The sequence below is a fragment of the Schistocerca serialis genome, chromosome 8 (genome assembly GCF_023864345.2).
Source record: "Schistocerca serialis cubense isolate TAMUIC-IGC-003099 chromosome 8, iqSchSeri2.2, whole genome shotgun sequence".
NCBI classification, from domain to species: Eukaryota; Metazoa; Arthropoda; class Insecta; order Orthoptera; family Acrididae; genus Schistocerca; species Schistocerca serialis.
The window spans coordinates 332,813,536-332,836,943 of NC_064645.1; the positions used below are offsets into that span (position 1 = coordinate 332,813,536).

The following is a 23,408-nucleotide window of genomic DNA, read 5'->3' on the forward strand; positions in this document are numbered from 1 at the left end:
ATGGTACAAAATGATTAACAGAATGGCACCAACCACCCAAAAACTGGTGGAGATAAAACTCGTTGCTATTGACAAGTGTGATGCATGTGCCTTGACAGACCCTCGAGCACCGTTTCACCTGTTGAAATGCTGCCAAAATATGGGCAGTATGCCAGCAAATGTTGGCTCACATCAACAGAACAGCACTGGGAAGTATCACAGTGGAAGCAATCACTTCCCCAAAGACCAACCCATTTCCACGACTCGAAAAGCTGGCAGCTGTCTGGATCCTCACCATGATGTCACAAGCAATTGTACTGAGGAAGCAGACTGACCATCTGGCCTTCCTGATGGACTTCTGGGAGGAGAACAAGAGGGCCCAGCAGCACAGGTGCTACTGCAACAACTTCAAGAACCTCCTCCAGATTCCACTGCAGGCAGCAATCGGCAGAGTCCTCCGCAGCCTGTTACCATCAGCCATCCCACCACACTCACCACTAGAAGAAAGTGTGAAGCAAAAGTGAAAAAGTGCAATGGAAAAGAAAAAGTGTTTCTCATCTCATCCCAAATAGCCTACCTCCATCATGTATAGTAGTGTGAAGTGTTTTATCAGAGAAATTAGTGGTTACAAAGTGTTTCCTCTCTATAACATCTGTCATGTCCATAAATTCAAATCAGAGTCAAAAATGCTTCCAACATCACTGTGATTAATCACAAATGAATGATTCCACTCCACCTGGTGTGCGTCCATTGATATCTAATGTTTCTTCTTCTGTGATGTTTGATGCATTCCATTGATCAGTTATGTCCAGTACGAACGCTGCACACTTTCTCTCATCTTCAGTTATTTCTGTTATTGTACGTAAACACCAATTGTTATGCAACAGTTTGACAAGAACGTCAACATCTTTGACATCATTGGCAGAAAGGTCTTCAAGAAGATGGAAATGATGAAATACCACAGATGGAGAAAAGAGCAATGTTTTACTCAGAAAATGAGGAAATTGAAATGCTGAAAGGCTTAGCGTCAAAAAGTAGTCAAAACCAACCCAAACATTGCACATCACAAAATGTGTGCAATGAAAAATAGATTGGTTGGTTGGTTTGTTGGGGGAAGGAGACCAGACAGCGAGGTCATCGGTCTCATCAGATTAGGGAAGGATGGGGAAGGAAGTCGGCCGTGCCCTTTGAAAGGAACCATCCCGGCATTTGCCTGGAGCGAGTTAGGGAAATCACGGAAAACCTAAATCAGGATGGCCGGACGCGGGATTGAACCGTCGTCCTCCCGAATGCGAGTCCAGTGTCTAACCACTGCGCCACCTCGCTCGGTATGAAAAATAGACTTCACACTAAATGCCCTGCACGGTGTATGTTATATGAATTGAAGCAGCACTGGGAAAGTGGAGAGCAAATGTCTGTGAAGGAGAAGTACAAGCATATTACAATGCATATGACGGAGAGCTTCAAACACCACTGCCTGGGAAGTCGATGTGTTCACCATGTAGACATCAAATTGTGGGTGAAAACAAAAGTGAGAGATATTGCCAAGATTTGATGCCAGCGACAGTTAGGTCTTTCACTGGAAGTTCAGAAACAATATTGTAAGCTCTAAAGTCAAATTTTTGTTATAGTGAAAATGTACCACAACAGAAACAACATCCAGAAAATTGTAGAAGACTGGCAATAAGCCACTCGTGCACTCACGATGGCTTACACACATGCAATATCTACAATGCTGGCGAAAATGGATTCAACAAGGAGATATCTGGGTCCACACTCTTGCAACTAGAGGTTCTAAAGATATTTAGGGGTTGTATAGTCTGTTCATGTGACAACCCATATTTACATAGTCATTTCATTGTTTTCACAGATGGAGAACTTGTTCCAAAGCTGTTTGTTGTCCTTCAATAGTCTTGTTCTCTGATTTCTTGGACATGTAACTCCGTGTTCCCAGCATCAAGTTAATCATCCACTCTCACTCCTCTGGCAAAGTGACCAAAGAACAGTTCAGAACATTTTTACAACAAGCAGTAGTAAAATAAATGAATGCAGAGAAACTTCTGCTAATACTATATTCTTATGGGTCTTACAAAGATGCTAACATTCTTCATTACCTGCACATACAGAATAACTTACCAGAAGACAAAAACACAATTCACATAATTCTAGCAAAAACAATCTCCATTTGTCAACCTCTTGAATGTAATTTCTTCAGAAAGTACAAGCATGTGATTCATAAAATATCTGATGTTGCTCGAGATTCTTCAGAAGAGATTAGTCTGCAACAATGGAATAATCTTCTTAAGCTGCAGTCCCTCACGCACAATCAATTATGTTCTCCACATTTCCATAATTCTCATCATCATGGGTGGATAATGGCTAAACTCGTTGATGAACCCAGACCATTTGAAACTTTGACAAAGTTCTGTTTCAGATACAAGCTTTCATTCTGCAACCTACAGGGTGGATGCACAAATGTTGGACTCATCAAACATGCTTGGTGCATGAAAGTAATTTTCTTCACACATTTCTTCATATGCGAACATTATTGTGAAACCTTTGCTCTAATCTTACTATTTTGTTTATTGTTACTACTATTAGTTTTGTTATGTGTATTATTATTGTTATTTATTATTATTATTATTATTATTACTACTACTACTACTATTACTTCCACATGTATGATGCAATTGTTTATTTTTTATTTTTTCTACTATTAGTTTTATTATGTGTATTATTGTTGTTGTTATTATTATTATTATTATTATTATTATTATTATTGCTATTATTATTACTACTACTACTATTACTTCCACATGTATGATGCAATTGTTTATTTTTCTGTTCTGATTGTATATTCTGTGAAACTACAAATGTATGCTATAGATTTACTACTTTCAAATAAACAAAACAGTAAAGACTGCCAAGAGGACATTGCTGTGCACTCTGAACAGCCATTTTACATGTCATAAACATGTTGCCCCATATAGTACATTCACGTGTAATACAGTAAAAAAAAATTGGGATTTGAACCCGGGACCTTGGTGTCCTATCACTCTACCAAATCAACTGTGGAAGCTGTATCAGTTGTTCATAGATACACTTTTCCTGTGCTCTGGTAGTTATGGTGTTACTTTTAACTAACAATTATACTCGGCCGGCCGGGGTGGCTGAGTGGTTCTAGGCGCTACAGTCTGGAACTGCGCGACCGCTACGGTCGCGGGTTCGAATCCTGCCTCGGGCATGGGTGTGTGTGATGTCCTTAGGTTAGTTAGGTTTAAGTAGTTCTAAGTTCTAGGGGACTGATGACCTCAGAAGTTAAGTCCCATAGTGCTCAGAGCCATTTGAACCATTTGAATTATACTCTTTCTGCTGGACGACATCATGTACTGTGAACCAAATCGGAGTTTTGGTTGATACTCTATCATCATACAATGTTTGGTACAGATCTGAATGTCTAACATCTAGAGGTTTGGGTGTAAGTCGCATCCTATTATACCAACACAACCACTTCCGATAGTCTGCGTGGACATTACTGGCACTCTCCCCTGAGCTAGCGTTGGAGTCAAATATGTTATTGCCTCTTACAACATGTTCACTAAGTATATTAAGTCAACAGCAGCAGCTCCAATTGTCCCATTGTGCAGTTGTCAAACCTGCTGCACTTCCGTCTGACAACACATCTAACTTTACTTGTCACACCTCAAGAATGAGAGACATGAGAGAATTGTATTAAACAGAAACTAATCTCATTCTTTCACCCAGAAGGAATTCCTTGTGAATGTGTCTTTAGACAGTTCAATAGGTTCATTCATACATAGTTCATTCATACATATGTACACAATCACCACACAAAATGGGTCGAATATTTGGAACTCTTTGAACATATAGTAAACAATTTTCCTTTGTATAACACACAGTTCACAGCTGATCTGTTTAGAAAATCCAGGGAAAAGTGTGAATGGATAAATCTACTGCCCAGACTATGCAGAGAAGAATGTTCCTGGGAAGAAAAGGAAAGGAAACACTTAATTGCAATCACACAACAGGATGCTCATATAAGTTACATTGTGACAGGAAATTATGTCAATTACAGACTTATCACGTGGGACACTATTTTTTTTAGAACACACCCCAAATCATTACTACTGCAGAAGAGGAATTGCAAGTGGCAACTTCTGTACAAGTTGTTTCAAACCTTTGGATCAAACGGAAACAGGTGATAGTGAGTCCACAACCAATTATATTGAGATAAGGAACCAATGTTTGGAAATGTGTATTTATTGTGTTACAGACATATCCAATGTAGCTCATAGTTTGTTCAAAGTGATAACTGCCAGCCTCAAAGCATGCATGACAACAATGCATGAAGTTCTACCACATTCTTTTGAAGATCACTGGTATCTGTTGTGCTAGGAGACAGATAGGTTGGACCTGAGCAAGCAGATCTTCCTTCCTTTTACAGGAATTTCATACACCAGTGTCTTGGTGTAACCCCAGAGGAATACGTCCAGACATGTAGGATCTGGTGATGATACTAGCAATGGTACAGGACCTTCCCTTCCAACCCAGCAATGAGGGTACATGTTGTTCAAGTGCTTGTGCACATTAACATCAAAATGCACTAGTGCACCATTCTGTTGAAACCACAGCCTTTCACAGACAATAAGGGACACAGTCTCCAAGAACTGTGGCAACACATCTTGTAAGAGCACCAAGTAATGAAGGCCAATCAAATGGGGGGGGGGGTAGCAAGTAAGATCTTATTAATTGTTCTTGGTCAATGCCTCCCTATACGTTATCAGAGAATTGTTGCCGCTAGCCACCAGTGTGGGTAGTGTGGGGATTGCCCTCACTCCAGACATAGATTTTGAAAGTATCATCATGGATGATTGAGGCCTCATCTGCGAACAATACAGACTGTACAAAGTTTGGCATACAGAAGCGAATGCGGGGCTCAAAATCTGTTGGCTCCAGTGCTTGCATACATTCCTTACGATAAGGTTGTAATACCTGTTCCACCAGTACTTTTCACATTGTATTCTTTGAAGTGTGCATTTCAAAGACAAGTTGATAGATGCTGAGTGGTCAGCCACATGAGTCTTCCAACGCCATCTGCTCAAAGTCTGGTGATCAGATATGTGTTTGGTGGTAACCTTGGCTTGTTCTCTGCAGTCTGAATAACGCTGTCTCTTGTAAGTTGGAATCTATGGAGATAAACTTCTACCAGTTAGGACAACATCTGTTTGGTAGGCATTCTCTGTACATTTGTGTTACCTCACTACATCCTGTCACACTGCACATTAAATGCATGTCTGACAATTCTCATGACTTCCACCTTTGACTATGCATCACACACAGTACACCGTAACACACCTCACCATGGACACTTAACAAGCTGTCTGAAGCAATGGACAACTGACACCAGGGATAGTGGTGTGCGTGTGGCACTGGTTAATGCACTGGTGTGAAGCATGTGGTCATAACATGACACATGCACCATGAACTAAGTTGTGTACAGTTTGTCTGTTTGGTGATCACGGGTGTACACTGTTTGCCACATACTGCCTGTTCTAGTGTACAACGGACATTTGGGATCTTCGTGACAGCGCAGCAGAACTGCATGCGCCATTGTAACGCATGCATTGAGACTGGCGGTTATTGCTATTATCAACTACCATGAGCTATGTTGTTGTTATACAATGTACACTGCATATGTCCATAACACAATAAATATGCATTTCTGACCATTGGCTCCCTGTCTCAATATAATCGGTTGTCAATCACTTATCACCTGTTTCAGTCTGAACCAAAATGTTTGAGACACCCTGTGTACTGGACCATACAGGATTGCACAAATGCCACAGCCAGGGAACTATCTTATAGCTTATCCTAAAAGTACAATTTCAAGGGGTTATATTCCCATTAAGATATAAAGAAATATTTTCATAAGTAACAAGTCTTTTTCTTGTGAAAATGTATGTGAGTATGACTATGAAGGTAGTTTGTAAACAGTTCAGTTATGATATTAACAGGAATTTTTCCCCAGAAGGGAGGACACTATTATATTATATATATATTAGGGCTAAAAGAGGCCTGAAGCAACATTTATTTATTTAGTCAAACATAACCCAAGTATGCTAATTTCATACTAGTGGAGAAACATTTTACCGGACATAAAGATGCCAATCTTATGAAAATATTTACTGATTTGTATGTAAACTTATAAACAGCAGAGATAAGAGTAGAATAGTTACATGTATGATCACTACTTAAAACTATTGGTATATGTTCCTAACATTATCAGCACCACACATGTCAAAGCTTTATACATATTAGGATAAGAGATTAAGCAAACTTGGAATGAGTACTGTTCTTTGATTTCTTGGCAGTGTACAACTTCTGCTCAGCTCTGAGCATTTTTTTCACTACATTTCTGTCATTTTTCATATTTGTCCTACGTCCAGTCTATACAGAGATTGAGGTTTAACCTGGAATAGACCGTGTTGTCCTGTCCTTAGCAAACATGACACTTTTCTAAAGTAGGATTTGGCCAGGTTTGCTGTAAGACTTTTAATGAATGATTGTAAATATAAAAATCAGGGGAAAGAAAACAATCTTGTTTGAAGATATGTATCTAATAAATTTGTAAATGTGTTAGTCTAGAAATCTTAGAATACAAAATCTCTGGACCCATGTGGGAGAATATACTAGACAATGAACTATGAAAAGTTTACTGGTAAACTGTATTGTATTAGAATGCAGTTTCAAAGAGTTATTATGATAGTGAATGTGATAAGTGAAGGAGGTGTAATGGACACATGTTGTATGAAATTCTACAATATGGGTCCAGTAGTACAATATTCAGAGATGACATTATGGATGAAGAATTGTGGTGTTGAGAATGTGGATTGTGGCTGCACTACACTTACCTCATAATGTGCTCAGCAATGTGTGATTTACTCCTGGTGTCATGTAAAAGTGATGTGGAACATTTCAATCAAGTCCCGAACACTCTCTACAGGATTCTGCACTGCTGTCACCGCTCAGACAGCTATGTTCTGGCAAGTGGAGTGAGCTAACAACCCCAGCTGTGACATCAGATCTGATTGTTGGAGCTTTTACTTAGTGCACTTTCATTATTGATTCAAATTTTGAATTGAACTGTTTAAGAAATGTAGCAAGGACACTCAAATTGTGCAAACTAATTTCTTAATAAAATTCAAATGTAACATGAATGAGATACTTTGTAACCCATGGGACAGAATGAAATGAAAACAGAAAATCAAGCTCAGATTGTAATAAATTTATGAATGTCATACACTTAAATATGGATCCATCATGTATATAATAAATGTACATGTAAATGTATTTTCACTTCTGTTTGTGTAAAAGTTATCTGTTCTTTGCTGTAAGTTGCTCAGATCATGCCTTATGTGGTAGTAATTGTGTAGCATGCCTGTTTCAAGCATGTCAAATTGATGAGTGGACTTGAGATTCATAGTTCCAATCAAACAATGGAAATTCCAGGTAGAAATATCAACAGTGTAGGAAAAACTGGATTGCTACTTACTGTAAAGAAGATATGTTAAGCTGCAGACAGGCACAATTAAAAGACACTAACATAAAGCTTTCGGCCACAGCCTTCATCAGTAACACACACACACACACACACACACACACACCTCATGCACACACGACTACTGACTCCAGCAGCTCAGGCTGGAATGCAACATCATGTGGGATGCAAGCAGCAATCTGGAGGGACCAGAGAAGGGGAAGAGATAGTAGTGTATGAGTGGGGAGAGAGACAAATGCTGTCTGGTGGAGTGTGCAGGGGCTATGCTGCTAACATGGGCAGGAAGGTGGGGAAAAAAGGAGCAAAAAAGGAGAGGAGCGGGGACCATTGACAAAGGGCTGCAAATAAACAGCATGGGAGATGAGAATGGGGAGGAGATGATAGGATGGAGGGGGTGAAAACTGTTGGGTGTAGGATGTGGGGATAGTTTGTTACTGTAGGTTGAGGCTAGCATAATTATGATAGTGGAGAATGTGTTGCAAGGATAACTCCCATCTGCACAGTTAAAAAAAGCTGGTGGTGGAGGGAAGGATCCAGATGGCTCAGGAAGTGAAGCAGCCATTGAAATCAAGTGTGTTATGTGCAGCTGTATTTTGTGCCACAGGGTGGTCTACTTTGGTCTTGGCCACAGTTCAGTGGTGGCTGTTCATCCTGGTAGACAGGTGTTTGATAGTCATACCAATATAAAAAACTGGGCAATGACTGCAGCAGAGCTGATAAATGACATGACTGGTTTCACAGTTGTCTGGCCCCAGATGGGGTATGATAAATCTGTGACAGTACTGGAATAGGATGAACTGTGTGGGTGGGTTGGGCAGGCTTTTGCACCTGGGTCTTCCACAGGGATATGATCCTTGTTGCAAGGGGTTGGGATTGGGGGTGTCGTAGGGATGGACTAGTATGTTGTAAAGGTTGATTGGGCGATGGAACATCACTTTAGGAGGGGTGGGAAGTATCTCAGGCAGGAAGTCCCTCATTTCAGGGCATGATGGCAGGTACTCAAAAGATCTGGGGAAGGATGTGGTTCAGTTGTTCCAGTCCAGGGTGGTACTGGTTGTTGAATAGGACACTCCTTTGTGACTGGTTCTTGGGGATGGTGGGAGGATTGGGGGTGCAATGGGAAATGGTACAGTAGATCTGTTTGCAGACTAGGTCTAGGGACTAGTGGCTGTCTGTGAAGGCCTTGGTGAGACCATCAGCATTACTGAACAGGTTAGCTTTAGTCACTGCAGATAAGCTGTCCCCAGATGGGCAAGCTATATGAGAGGGAATTTTTGGTGTGAAAGGGATGACAGTTGTCAGAATGCAGGAACTGTTTGTGCTTAGTGTGTTTGATGTATATGGAGGGGCAGACGAAGCCATCAGAGAGTAGGAGGTCAACACCTAGGAAGGTGGCATGCTGGGTTGAGGAGGACCACATGAAGCAGATGGGAGAAAAGGTGTTGAGGTTGTGAAGGAATAAAGAGAGGATGTTTAGCCATGTTTCCAAATCATGAAGATAACATCAATGAACCTGAACGAGATTGGAGGTTTAGTGTGTTGGGAGGCTACAAAGGTCTCTAGATGGCCCATGAAAAGGTTGGAATAGCAGGGTGACATGTGGGTACCCATGGCTGTGCCAGTGATTTGTTTATATACCTTCCCTTCAAATGAGAAGTAGTTGTGGGTTAGGATAAAGTTAGGAAGGTGTATGAGGAATGAGGTAGTGGGTTTGGAGTCTGAAGGACATTGGGGAAGGTGGTGGTAAGACCATGGCTATGAAGGATCTTGGCATATAGGAAGGTGGTGTCAACAGTGATGAGTAGTGATCCAGTAGGTAAAGGGGTGGGAATGGTGGAGAGTCAGTGAAGGAATTGGTTGGTGTCTTTGATGTGAGAGGCTAGATTATGGGCAATTGGTTGGAGATGTTGGTCAATGAGTCTGAAATTCTTATGGTGGGGCACAATAACCAGCCACAATGGGATGTCCAGGATTCTTAGATTTGTGGATTTTGGGGAATATATAGAAGGTGGTTGTGCAAGGTGTCATAGGGTTGAGGAGGGAAATGGATTTAGGGAAGATTTTGTGGAAAGGACCTAAGGCTTTGAGAAGGGATTGGAGTTTGTGTTGGGCTTCTGGAATGGGATCACTCTGGCAGTGTTTATATGTGAAGGAGTCAGATAATTGGTGGAGGCCTTCTGCCAGGTAGTCATTGCAGTTCATAACAACAGTGGTACAACCTTTGTCTGCACATAGCATGATTAAGCCAGGATTTGTTTTGAGTTTGCGTATGGCTGTTCTTTATTCTACTGCAAGGTTGGTGTTCTGACAAAGGGATCTTGGGTACGATGGTGAGGCAAGATGGAGGTAAGGAATTCCTGGAAGGTGACCAGTAGGCGGTTAAGTGGGAAGGGGACAAGGATCATGATTGGATGGTGGTATGAAATGGAAGAGGCAGGTTTCAGTTTTGGAATGTGGTTTGTTTGGAGGGATTGGCGGCAAAGAAGTACTTTCATTGCAGGCATTGGGAGAACGAGAATAAGTTTTTGACAAATCCAACATGGTTAAATTAGGGTGTAGGGCTGAAGGTGAGGCCTTTCGATAGGATTGAAACTTTTGTAGAGCTGAGGGTCTTGGTGGAAAGGTTAACAACAGTGTTATGGTAATGTTTTGGCTCTGGATTTGGTGGAGAATTTGTAGGGAGTTTTGGCAGTGTGGCATGTTGAAAAGGTCAGCTAGGCAGGGTTTAGCTGCTAAGAGGAGTGGGTGAAGAGGAACACTGTGGGTATTATAGGGATGCCTCAAATAGCAATAGGAATCAGTGGGTTGGATAACATGGAGGTGTCCGAAATGCTCCTCCAGATGCTGGAGGGAAAGGAATTCAACTTCAGAGATGGAGTAGGGATTGCTGAGTAGTAGTATTTTCTGTAAGGATCAGAGGTGATTCTGTGATGCTTGTGTCATGTAGATGTGTTTTTGCAGTACCAGGTGAGGGCCAGGGATTGGTGGGCTCTGAAAAGGTGTAGGTCATTGTGAAAGGAGATGTGGGATTCAGAGGAAGGAATCCGTACAGTTAGGCTGTTTGGGGGATTCTTTGGTTTAGGCAGCATTTGTGAAACAGGATGGGGTACTGTGTTTTCGCCAGAGGAAGGGATACTTTTTTGAATTGATGCAGAAAGATGAATCAAGGGTTGATTGTGTCAGGAATGGTGTAAGGGAAACGGGAATGACACAGGAAAAGTGAAAGGAGATGGTGATAGTTGTGAGAGGAGCTGGATAAGCGAGAATACGCATAAAGATACATAAAAAAAAGTGATATGTGCTTGCTTATGTGTGTGTGTGTGTGTGTGTGTGTGTGTGTGTGTGTGTGTGTGTGTGTGTGTGTGTGTGTGTGAATGGTTGTGTAGTGTCAAAGGCTGTGGCCGAAAGCTTGATGTGAATGTCTTTTAATTATCAAACTTGACGTGTCTTCTTTATGGTAAGTAGCAGTCTGTCTTTTCCTACATTGTTGATATTCCTACCTGGAGATTCCATTGTTTGGTTTTTGAAGAACGGCTTTCTCCTATCGTACAGCCCTGTGATGTTTTTCCTTTGTTACTCTTCTCTATAGCATTACTCTTCTCAGTGCCCATTCTTTCTCTTCTTTCCTGTATTTATTCACCATCTTCCAAGACTGCATCTACTTCCAAGCGGCATTGTGTCAACAATCGTCTGTGCACAACACAGATTTCATTACTGCATGGATTGTTGATGCAGTATCTAATACCCAGATTATTTCCTCTGATAGTTATAATTACTTTTATTTCTATTGACCTCATTTCATACCTCATCCTGATGTACTTTAGTGTTTTGTTTTCTACACCTGCTTGTGCCCTCGAACTTTTGATTCTCAACCTAATCCATCCTCCCTCTTTCACTCTTCGCTTATTGCAACACACACACACTCCCATATTTCATCGTTCCTTTACACCCACGTTTCTGTATGTTTTTAATGTATTTATAAGTGGCTTCATGCAGTTTCGCATATTTTAGTGTACTTTTATGCATTTGTGCATATTTTTGCATGTATGTGCGCATTTTTGCGTATCTGTGCATGTTTTGCGTGTCTTTACGAATTTTGTATACAGCTTTTCGCTTATCCAGCACCTCTCACAACAGTCATGTTGCCGGGCACTGTGGCCAAGCGGTTCTAGGCACTTCAGTCCAGAACCACGCTGCTGCTATGGTCGCAGGTTTGAATCCTGCCTCGGGCATGGCTGTGTGTGATGTCCTTAGGTTAGTTAGGTTTAAGTAGTTCTAAGTCTAGGAGACTGATGACCTCAGATGTTAAGTCCCATAGTGCTTAGAGCCATTTTAGCCATTTTTTGAACTATCACCATCTACTTTCAGCTTTTCTCTGTCAGTCCCATTTCCTTTACAGCATTCCTACCACAATCAGCCCTTGATCCAACTTTATGCACCAGCTCGCAAAAGTATCCCTTTTTCTGACGAAAGCCCAGTACCACATCCTGTTTCTTAAATAGTGCCTAAACCATGGGATCCCCCCAAACAGCCCAACTGTAAAGATTCCTTTCTCTGAATCTCACCCCTCCTTTCACAATGACCTACACCTTTTAAGATTCCACCAGTCCCTGGCCCTCACAAACCTGGTACTGCAAAAATACATCTACATGACACAGGCATCCCAGAATCACTTCTGAACCTTCTGCAAGGTACAAATACTCAGGAATCCCTACTCCATCTCTGATATTGAAACCCATGCTCTCCAGCACCTGGAGGTGCATTCCAGAGAACACCTCCATATATTATCCAACCTGCTGATTTCTATTGCTACCTTGGGGCACCACCATCCAACCCCTATCATACCCACAGTGTTCCTCCTTGTCCACCCGTCATAGCAGATAACCCTGCCTAGCTGACTTTTTCAACTTGCCACACCCCCAAAACTCCCTACTAACTCTCCACCAAATACAGAGCCAAAAAATTCCCATAACACTGTTGTTAACCTTTCCACCAAGACCCTCAGCTCCACAGAAGTTTCAGTCCTATCCAAAGGCCTCATTGTCAGCCCTACACCCTAATTTAACTATGCTGGATTTGTCAAGGACTTATTCCCATTTCCCGGTTGCTACAGTGGAAGTACTTCTTTGCTGCCAATCCCTCCAAACAAACCACCCTAATTCCAACACTGAAGCCTGCCTCATCCAGTTCATACCACCATCCAAACATGATCCTTGTCCCCCTCCCACTTAACCACCTACTGGTCACCTTCCAGGAATTCTTTACCTCCATCTTGCCTCACCATCCCAGTTCCATTCCTCAGAACACCAACCTTCCAGTAGAAGAAAGAGCAGCCATACTCAAACTCAAAACAAATCCTGACTTAATCATACTATGTTCAGACAAAGGTTGTACCACTGTTGTTATGAACTGCAGTGACTACCTGGCAGAAGGCCTCCGCCAATTATCTGACTCCTTCACATATAAACTCTGCCAGAGTGATTCTGTCCCAGAAGCCCAACACAAAATCCAATACTTTCTCAAAGCCTTAGGCCCATCCCAGAAAATCTTCCCTGAATCCATTTCCTTACTCAACCCCTATGGCACCTCACACACTCACCTTCTCCACTCTCCCCAAAATCCACAAACCTAATAATCCTGGACACCCCATTGTGGCTGGTTATTGTGCCCCCACTGAAAGAATTTCAATCCTTATTGACCAACATCTCCAACCAATTGCCCACAATCTAGCCTCTCACATCAAAGACATTAACCACTTCCTTCACCAACTCTCCACCATACCCACCCCTTCACCTCCTGGATCCCTACTCGTCCTCTTGATGCCTCCTCCCATTACACCAATATCCCTCATGGCCATGGTCTTACCGCTACCTTTTCAATGTCCTTCATACTCCAGACCCACTACCTCATTCCTCATACACCTTCCTAACTTTATCGTAACCCACAACTACTTACAAACAAATCCATGGCACAGCCAAGGGCACCCACATGACAGCCACCCACAGACAGGTGCAAAGAGATCTCTTATGCCATGTCCCCCGAGACCCCAAAATCCTCCCATCACCCCCAAGAAACAGCCACAAAGGAGTGTCCCATTCATCATCCATCGTGCCATGAAATTAGGGATGTCCTACCTGAGATACTTCCCATTCCTCCTAAAGTGATGTTCCATTGGCCACCCTCCTTTTACAATACACTAGTCCATCCCTACACCACTCCCAATCCCAACCCCTTGCCACAAGGATCATACCTCTGCAGAAGACCCAGGTGCAAAACCTGCCCAATCCACCCACACAGCACTTCCTATTCCAGTCCTGTCACAGGTTTATCCTATCCCATCTGGGGCCAGGCCAACTGTGAAACCAGCCATATCATTTACCAGCTCTGCTGCAATCATTGCACAGCTTTTTATATTGGTATGAATACCAACCAGCTGTCTACCGAGATAAACGGGCACTGTGAAACTGTGGCCAAGAGAAAATTAGACCACCCTATGGCACAACATGCAGTTGCACATAACACACTTGATTTCAGTGGCTGCTTCGCTTCATGAGCCATCTGGATCCTTCCTTCCACCACCAGCTTTTTTGATCTGCACAGATGGGAGTTGACCTTACAACACATTCTCCACTCCCATAATTATCCTGGTCTCAACCTACAGTAACAAACTATCCCCACACCCTCCACCCAACAGTTGTAACAAACTATCCCCACACCCTCCACTCAACAGTTTTCACCCCCTCCATCCTGTCATCTCCTCCTCATTCTCATCTCCCACCCTATTTATCTGCAGCCCTCTGCCAATGCATCCACCTGTCTTTCCCTGCTCCTCTCCTTTTTTGCTCCTTTTTTTCCCCACTTCCCGGCTCCACAGTCTCCTGATGCTGCACATTTTGGCAGTGTAGTCCCTAGACATTCCACCAGACAGAGTTCGTGTCTCTCGCCATCCATACACTATTATCCCTTCCCCTTCTGTGCCCCCTCCAGATTGCTGCTTGCATCCCACATGATGTTGCTGTATGGCCCGAGATGCTGGAGTTGGCAGACATATCTGTGTGAGGTGTGCTTGCTTGTGTATGTGTGTGAATGGTGTGTATGTACCTCTCTTTTACTGCCAAAGGTCTGTGGCTGAAAGCTTTAAGTGAGAGTGTTTTAATTGTGCCGATCTGCAACTTGATGTGTCTTCTTTATTGTATATTCATGGTTCCTGTGCACTGTTCTGGCCGATGACCTTTAATCCAGAGACTGGCTACTGAGGTAGACCTTAATACAGCTGAATAGTGTCTGCTGTGCCATTCCTTTAGTGCTTTCTCCTATTGTTATCACTCTCTGCAAAAGCTGTCCAGTCCAGATGTACTTCACCACACAAATAGAAGATTACTCAGTGTACCACAAGCAAAGGATATCCGCTTGTTACCATCATTGCATGCCTCTAACAGTTGAAAGAGCTAACAATACAAACCAGTTGTGAAAATGTTTGTAACTAACAAAGTGTGTGATGAACAGTTTAGATTGCCAAGCACAAGTGCATATATTCTTTCATATTTTGTTGTAGAAAGAAACTTTATTCATGAATCACTAAATGAATGTAAGGTAACCAGCTTATTTAACAAACTGAATGACAAACAGAAAGACACTGTATTGGATATTCCCACAAAGAACTGAATTTTGATTCGTAATAATTATTGAGTATTTTCTGAATAACAGGAAATATAATCCAATGACTTTAACATAATGTAAGTACTTTGTATTTTTTCCTATGTCATGAGAAACTACACTATTAATAGCATCTTGAATGGATACTCCAAGATGATTAACCTTTGTTGTAGCCATTCAAAGGGGGAATGTAAAAAAATTATTTTATGTCTGTTCACTTCACAGAGAATAACTTTTGTACATACAATAGAATTTCAGCCAACTTTTTTCTTGTAAGACAAATGAAGATACATTTGAGTCCTTAAGACTCATTATTCTTTCAGTGACTTTCATAACTGTAAGACTAATTTATTATTATTCTTAAGCTACATGCCTATAATTTCCACAATTTTGGCAGATTTTGAGAAGACATAGAACCAGCTGTGGTGGGAGTTTGGTACCAACAAATACCTCTATTTTTTTAAAAAAAGAATCTTTTATCAACCATGTTCACTCCCAAGACAGCTCTTATAATATTTTCAGTAGTGAACAAATTAACAGTTAATCTTGAAATTTTAGCTTATACAGACTACAGAATATAATAAATCTCTTCTCTTTAAAGCATCTAATATAGCTTTTTCTGTGATGAATTACCTGTGAAGTGATCACCTTGGTCTCTCATCATGCTGGTATTTCAGCTTCTCTTGTACTGTCTTGCCATCACTTGGATGTTTTGATCAAGGGTCTCAACTTGTTCCTCACTGACATCTCCCAAGTCATCAAGGAAGAAATGGAAATGAGTGTTCAAAAAGTGAATCTAGGAGCATATCAAACAGCCTAAATTCTTGAACTTTCCCAGCATGTTGGCTACACCAGAAATATAATATGGTTCCTCTTTGTTGACTAAGAAATTAGTAAAACCCAAATTCAATGATTCCCAAGCCTCCCTCTCCCTCAACGTCATTTTTGATTTGACATTGGAATGACACATCATTTTTTTAATGTCATGTCCAACAAAAATCCCTTCTTTCAATTTTGCTTTCGATAAAAGAAAAGGAGAAGAGCTAAAGAGCTTGTCATAGTACTTGAGATATGTGTTAACTAGAACAAGAGCTGCCACTAAAATTTCAAATTTGTATTAATTTTTAGCATAAAAAACATGTTATTGTTGTTGTTGTTGTTGAGGTTTTCAGTTTAAAAATTGGTTTAAAGCAGCTCTCGCCATTACCCTATCCTTTTGAAATGTTCCTACACACAAATGAGAAGTAAACCAGTTGTAAATTTTAGTTTATAAATTGCAATCTTATCATTAAATTTACAAAGTTTGTTGGAAAAGATAAAAAGTTTTAGAGCAATGAACTATTTGTTGTTATATTAATATTTAGCATGTTGAATTGGAGGTGTCCATGATTGTTAATCAAGCTAGTAATTTATATTCATTCACTGCAGGAAGTTCTGTGGTTTAATGTTTTGTAATAATTAGAAATAAACTTTTCATAACCAAAATTTTTCAGTTAGTATTTATTGGTTGATTCTTCACATCCCACTTTTACTTGCAACTGAGTCACAAAAACTGACTGCATTCTTATGTAATTAGAAATAAATTTCTCGCAACTAAAATTTTGCAGTAGTGCTTCATTTATTGGTTGATTCTTGACATTCAACTTTTCTTTATGACAAATGAGTCACAAAAACTGAGTAAAACTGAGTGACCCTTTTGACGTCACAGTTGTGACTGCTTGTATAACCTTTAAGGAATTCAGATAGTGTTTCTCCTTTGTTAAGACTTATGACATGATTACAATTTCATAGTCACAAAGCTTTTGTTTGTTACTCAAATATTTAAAATCACTTTAGACATATGAAACCTTGGACCTGCAACGCAAGTCAAGAAAGTCGAGGTAAACATAAATATTTCCATGGCAGTTGTGGATTTGGGAATCTACAGGGGCTCACCTTTTATGGCAAAAACAAATATACATAGCTCTCAATCTATCATCAACTCTTTTTCACTTCTCTGGTCTGTACACCTCTTTCTGCCTCTGCACTTTCCCTTCTCCTTTGTGTCTCACCTTTTAACTTCCTTGGCACCTCTCCCTCTCTCTTCTGTACTTCTTCTTTCTACTTTTGTGCCCCTCTGCAGTTATCCTTCTGCTTCTACAACTCCCATCCTGTCTGTTTACCTCTCATCCATGCTCTGTGTCTTTCCTACATCCTCTGAACCTCTCCCTCTCTCTTCTGTACTTGTCTCTGATTTTTCCACACCCCTCCCTTTCTGCTTGTGCCACTCTTCTCCTCTTGCCTCGTTATCTCTTTTCATTTGTCTCACCCTCTTCCTCTCTCTTTAGCACTTTTGCCTGTCCCTTGTGTGCCTCTCCTTTCATTCAACATCTCTCCTTATCCTTTTGCACCCTTCATCTGGCCCCCTCATTCTCCCTCAGCACCCATCCCTACACCACTCACTGCTCATTTTTGATGACACATATTTATCCCATTTTCAGAAGGGTATTAACAAAATTGCAGAAGTTGACAATTTTCCGACATGTTTCTTCACAGAGACCCACTACACAATTACTCACACCATGAAGAGTTTTCTTAGAATATACAGCAACATGCCTGTAATGTTCAGGACAATTGCAGCCACTTTGAAAACTCTTCATAGGTCTGTGTTTTCATCTTAGCTTAAGTTGTATGGCACAGAAAATGTGATTTTCTTCTCCAATCCAGTAAACATGTGTTTGCATTGTTTGCTGATAATTTCAATACAATTGTGAACCAGTAAGAGTTATGAATGATTCAGCCATAAAGAGAAGAGCCATAGATGGTCATCCTAGTCATCACTGTTGTAACTGCTGATTTGTGGCACATCAACTGTAGGTTCCAGTTGCAATGATAGTGGTGCTCAGTAGCATGAGTGTCACCCGTTGACTCCAGCATCGTGACACTGAAGCAGTCTGATGCTGCACAGCTGCTGGTTTGTCAGCTGTAACAAATAGCAGCAGTCGCATTGATGAAATACAACATTTATTTTAAGTCATCCACAACTCAAAAATGCTTCTACAATTATGAATATAGTAGCTATGATCTAAATCCAAAGTAAGTGATAAAAAAGTATCCAGACATCTTCCTGAAAAAGAAGTTGAAGTTTATCTAATGAGTGGTACCGCAGAAAAAAAAATCATCAGAACAGATAATGATGACAACTGAAGCAAGAATAAAGTGCAAATGCAAATGGGTTTACTGTAAAATTAAATTAATGATATGGAATTCTGGATACATCACTTATGAAGCACAAGAAAATTCAAATGTATTACTTGATCAAAGAATAGGTTTTACAGCAATTACTGAAACTAAGAAAAAGTCATAAAACATCAAAAATAATCACTGATCACTGGTTCTGGCTATGAAAATGAGGCTGAGTAGTCACTGATGCTGCAAATGAAAACATGTTACCCACTTTCTATTAGGAAATCAAAAATTATTTTTGGGTGAAAAATTCAAATGAGCCACTTGCACTATGTAAATGAAACTATTCCCATCTCTCCAGAGTGGGAAATGCATAAGAGCTCACTTGCCATTTATAAATCTCAGCAGGGGTGAATAAGTTCAAAGGTGGCTCACTTGTCCCAAGTTAAATGGCTGCCCTTCCTAATTCTACTACTTCTCCTCCTCTTTTTTCCTACATCTGGTGTGTATACTATACGGACAACAATTTTCTTCACATTTGTGGTAAGCATGGAAATTAAAAAATGTAATGGATAACCTTGATTCTTGTAACATCTGACAGTCACTGAAGGTATTTGTATAACTTGATTAACCCTGAACTTGAAGAAATGTATACTGTGACAAATAGCACAAAACCAGGTGCAGCATTGTCTGAAGTGATAAATAACTTAACGAAGCTGGCTAACGATTTTAGTCCAAGTAATATCTGTGGCAGCAACAAATGTTATCAAGGCCAGGTCAATATAAATTAGTATTATAAATGGTGCAATCACAGTTCTTTCTCCAGTTAGTGACAAATGTAATACTAAATACAGTACCTGACAGTCACAACAAGCCATGGCTAAATGAGAGCATTAAGTTATTCAATAGAATACTTGTATTCTCTGTAGATAACACCAATATGAACAACTGCATGACACCTCTTAATTTTGAAACTGAGAAACTAAACAGGTTCTATTGTAATCTGTGGACTGCATGTGAAAAAGCAAGTTAAGGAAAAGGTTTCATCCAGGTTGGCACAATCAATAAAAAATGACAAGACAGAAATACAGCAACATCTTATTTTTGTGAAAAGAAATGAACAGCCCCTACCAAAATATCTACCAATACTCTCTAAATCAATATAGTGCACATTATACAGTTTTTTTCTGACAGCTGGCTCAAGAGGAACCAAGACAAACCTTTTTTATGCCTAACTTAGAACAGGAGAATCCCAAAGGAAAGATCACAGAAAAGTACAAGGATATTCAAACATAAAAATAATGCACCAGAACATATATCAAAAGTAGGATGAAAGAGTTATAAATCAAATGAAATGAAGAAAATCCTCATATTCTAGCTCCAACAGAACAGAAATTAAGTAAGTGCAAAATTTTAAATCTTACTGTAGCAAATTACACTTTAATGGCTAGCTCATGCAGAAGGGATAGTGAACGTTGGGGAGTTGCTATATTAACCCATAATAAGATAGGCAGGAACTGTATACACTATGTAATCAAAAGCATCTGTTCACATATTAGTGGACATTAATATGGGGTGTGTCCAGTCTTTGCATTTATGATGGCTTCTACTCTGCTGAGAACAATTTCAGTGAGGTGTCTGAATGTCTGTGGAGGAATGGCAGTCAATTCTTCCTCCAGAGTCAAAACTAGAGAAGGCAACAATGTTGGACAGTGGGATCTGGAGTGAAATTGACATAACAACTCATCCTGAAGGTGTTCAGCTGGTTTCATCATTACTAAACTGTTTATCTAGTCTATGCAGTACACATTACTGTAAAATGTGTTCATATCATTATGCACTAGTGTTTTCTTAAGCTCTATAATAAACATCCCAATACCATAACACCACTTCCTCCATACTTCACTATTGTCATTACCCATGATGGCAAGCAACATTCTCCAGTCATTCGTCAAATCGAAACCCTTCCATTGTATTGCCACAGGCTCTAGTACAATAGCACTTATTTCCAATAATCCACTCTCCAGATGCATTGCTGTTTAAACCACCTCAAGCATCACTCAGCTTTGGCTATAGAAATGTGTGGCTTACCAGGAGCTGCTTGACCACTGTACACCATTCCTTTTAACTCCCCATGCACAATCATTGTGCTAGCTGGATGCTGGTAGCACTGTGGTTCTCATGAGTTACTGCTTCTGCCAATTTCATGTGATTTTTTTTTACTCCAACCCTCTTCAATGCTCAACAATCCCTGAATGGTAGTATAAGAAGTCTACCCATTCTCGATTTAGCTGTGGTTGCTCCTTCACATTTCCACTTCACAATCACGTCACCAACAGTTGACCTGAGCAACTTTAGATGGGTTGAAATGCCCAAGTGCATTTGTTACTCAGATGGCATCTAATGACTAGTCTATGTTCAAAGTCACTGAGGTCTCCTGACCAACCTATTCTTCTACTACTGCTTCTCAACTGACACTACCATACATGCTGCCTTCTCTTACACTGTTAGGTCTGTCTTTTGTGACAACTAGTGGTCAATTCAGATATTTTTAATCAGTTAGTGTATAGGCATGATTTATGCAAAAAGTATATCACTGAAAATGTAGAAGAAATAACAGGGAAGAAAATAAAATTTATTAGTTGCTCTCTGTACATCTTAAATATCTACAGATCACCAAATGGAGGCATCTGTAGATGTTAAAGATGTACAGTTCGCACCTTTCATTGAAAATAATCATGAACTCTTGCAGATTATTCTAAGCAAAAGCTGTACAGTTATACTACTTGGTGATCTAAACATAAATGCTTTACAGTATTCCAAAGACAGTGGGAAATTTATTACCACAGTACCAAAGATGTGGGCAAAACAAGGGAGAATCAAATCTTAAAACATAAAACTGGTACAGAAATAGGCCATATATTTACAAATATACATGACTTCAATACAAAGGTGAAGTTGTGGAAATGGCTTTATCAGACCATGATGCAATAAAAAGGAGCTTAAATTATTTCAGTACAAATGAAAAGGTATGAAAAAAGTGTGAAAACAAAACTTACATGAACAAAACCTAGTAGCTCTTGGGCTTAAACTAAGACAGAAATAAATTCTAGATTTAATGAGACATGGAAATCATTTATTGGTCCTGATAAAGAACCTATGGCACTATTTCCAGTGAAAGAGAGAAACACTAGAGATAATTGACAATGTTAAACAAACAAAATCATTTGGAATTGATGGATTATCATCTACAAAAGTTAAATGCTGAATGCAGAAATCTCTTACACAACTAATCAACACATTATTCTTGGAAGGAAAGTTTACAAATTGCTTGAAGACAAGTCTAATGAAACCAGGGTATTAAAAAGGTAAATGAATACAAACCAGAAAACTATAGACCAACCTCTTCTATTAGTCATATCATAAACAGCTGAAAAAGCCTACTGAAAGAGACTAATTGCATTTTTGATAAGAGGGTAATAAAAGCTAATTTGGCTTCCAGAAAGATAAATGAACCATAGATGCAATCAAAATTTCACTGGGAATGTTGTAAACAACTCTGACTCAAAAAATAATGTGTAGGATTACTTATGGGTCTTACAAAGGCTTTTGACTACGTACACCATAAAACATTAGTAGAAATGTTAGGATTATATGGTATGACAGTGAAGGCAGGTGACTGAATTCTATTGTGGTTCTACTAAAAATAACTATTTTTAGCACTATAAGAAACTATAATAAATACACATATATTTTATAGTCAGTTGCAGTAGAAATGATAAATAGAAACACAAGGCAAATTACTCCAGTGTACATCAATATTTTAAATAGACTTTATATTTCACTGCATCAGTTAAAGCCACATACTACTCCCTCCACAGTGATAACACTGTGATATTTCTTTGGGAAGTGTGTTATATGACCAGAACATGTTGCTCGTTGGACTGACTGATGACACACTGGAGGTTTGAGGCCTGGTTGTTCACATGCAGTTGGTGTGGATGATCCACAATCCATACTCTTCAGCAGGGCAGCAGGCTTGAGTCTGTCTATGGAGATGGTTTCTGACTGTGAGGTATTGCAACAAGAAAATGTTTTTCAGTGTATGAATTTACCAGACATGGTCCATTGTAGATAGGAAATTTCTGCAGCAGTGGTGTCATATTCTAGCATCACATAAATGTAGAGTCCCATTAATATTGTAAGTTGTCAACCCAGTCATCTGAAAGTCAGGCTCTTAATGCTGTCTTGATGTATGATTCCATGATTCAGTTTTGCCAATTGATGTCAGATGGTAATTGCTGGTTTGGTATGGTCTATACCTAAGGTTTTTTTGAGGTGAGTGATGATCAAACTGTCATCCTCTATAGGTGGTGTTGATGTTTGGGACTCCAAAACATGCAGTCCATGATGGTAGAAGGGTGCTGGAAATACTTTCTGCAGACATGTCCTTCAGTGGAGCTGCTTCTGCCAATGTGTAAATCTGTGTCATTGGCAAGAGGTAGGTGAAGCCTTGCTAGATAGGAAATTGTCTTGTTAGATCAACAGTGATATGCAAAAAGTGACTGTCAGCTTCACTGAAAGTTCTGTAAGCACTGCTTGTATGTTTTGAAATTTTTACTCATAGACAGTGAACACAAGGTTTTTCCCATAGCTTTATTTACATTTTGTTTCAAAGTCAAATGAAGCACTGTCAAATCAAGTTCACTGTGCCTTTGATGCCAGGCTGAGCCAAGTTATATAGTGTGTTGAAGACCTGTTAGTAGGCTGGAGGAACGTATGGCCTGAGATTACCTGTATAATTATCACAAAGTGGCTGTGATCCATCAGGTAACAATATTGTTACAAATGGTAAGGGACAGGAGTCTGAATTCTTCGCTTTGGCCAGTTCTGGGTCACTGCTTTTATTTATGAAATGCTATCTGGCAACATGATGTCCACAACTCTGTCACATGTATGAGAAGGAAAATTCTTACCTCCTAGAAGGTATTAAATGTCTATGGTAAGCTGACAGAAATTCCAGATGATG

General features: G+C 40.0%; 1 protein-coding gene across 1 annotated transcript in view; it reads right to left on the reverse strand.

The window, feature by feature from the left end:
• Positions 1–686: 686 nt before the first annotated feature.
• Positions 687–23,408, reverse strand: part of LOC126417004 (hemicentin-1-like) — a 140,389-nt gene continuing 117,667 nt past the window's right edge. Inside the window, exon 5 of the mRNA XM_050084891.1 lies at positions 687–829. Within this exon, the coding sequence (XP_049940848.1) occupies positions 687–829 (143 nt within the window). The remainder of the gene's footprint in view (positions 830–23,408) is intronic.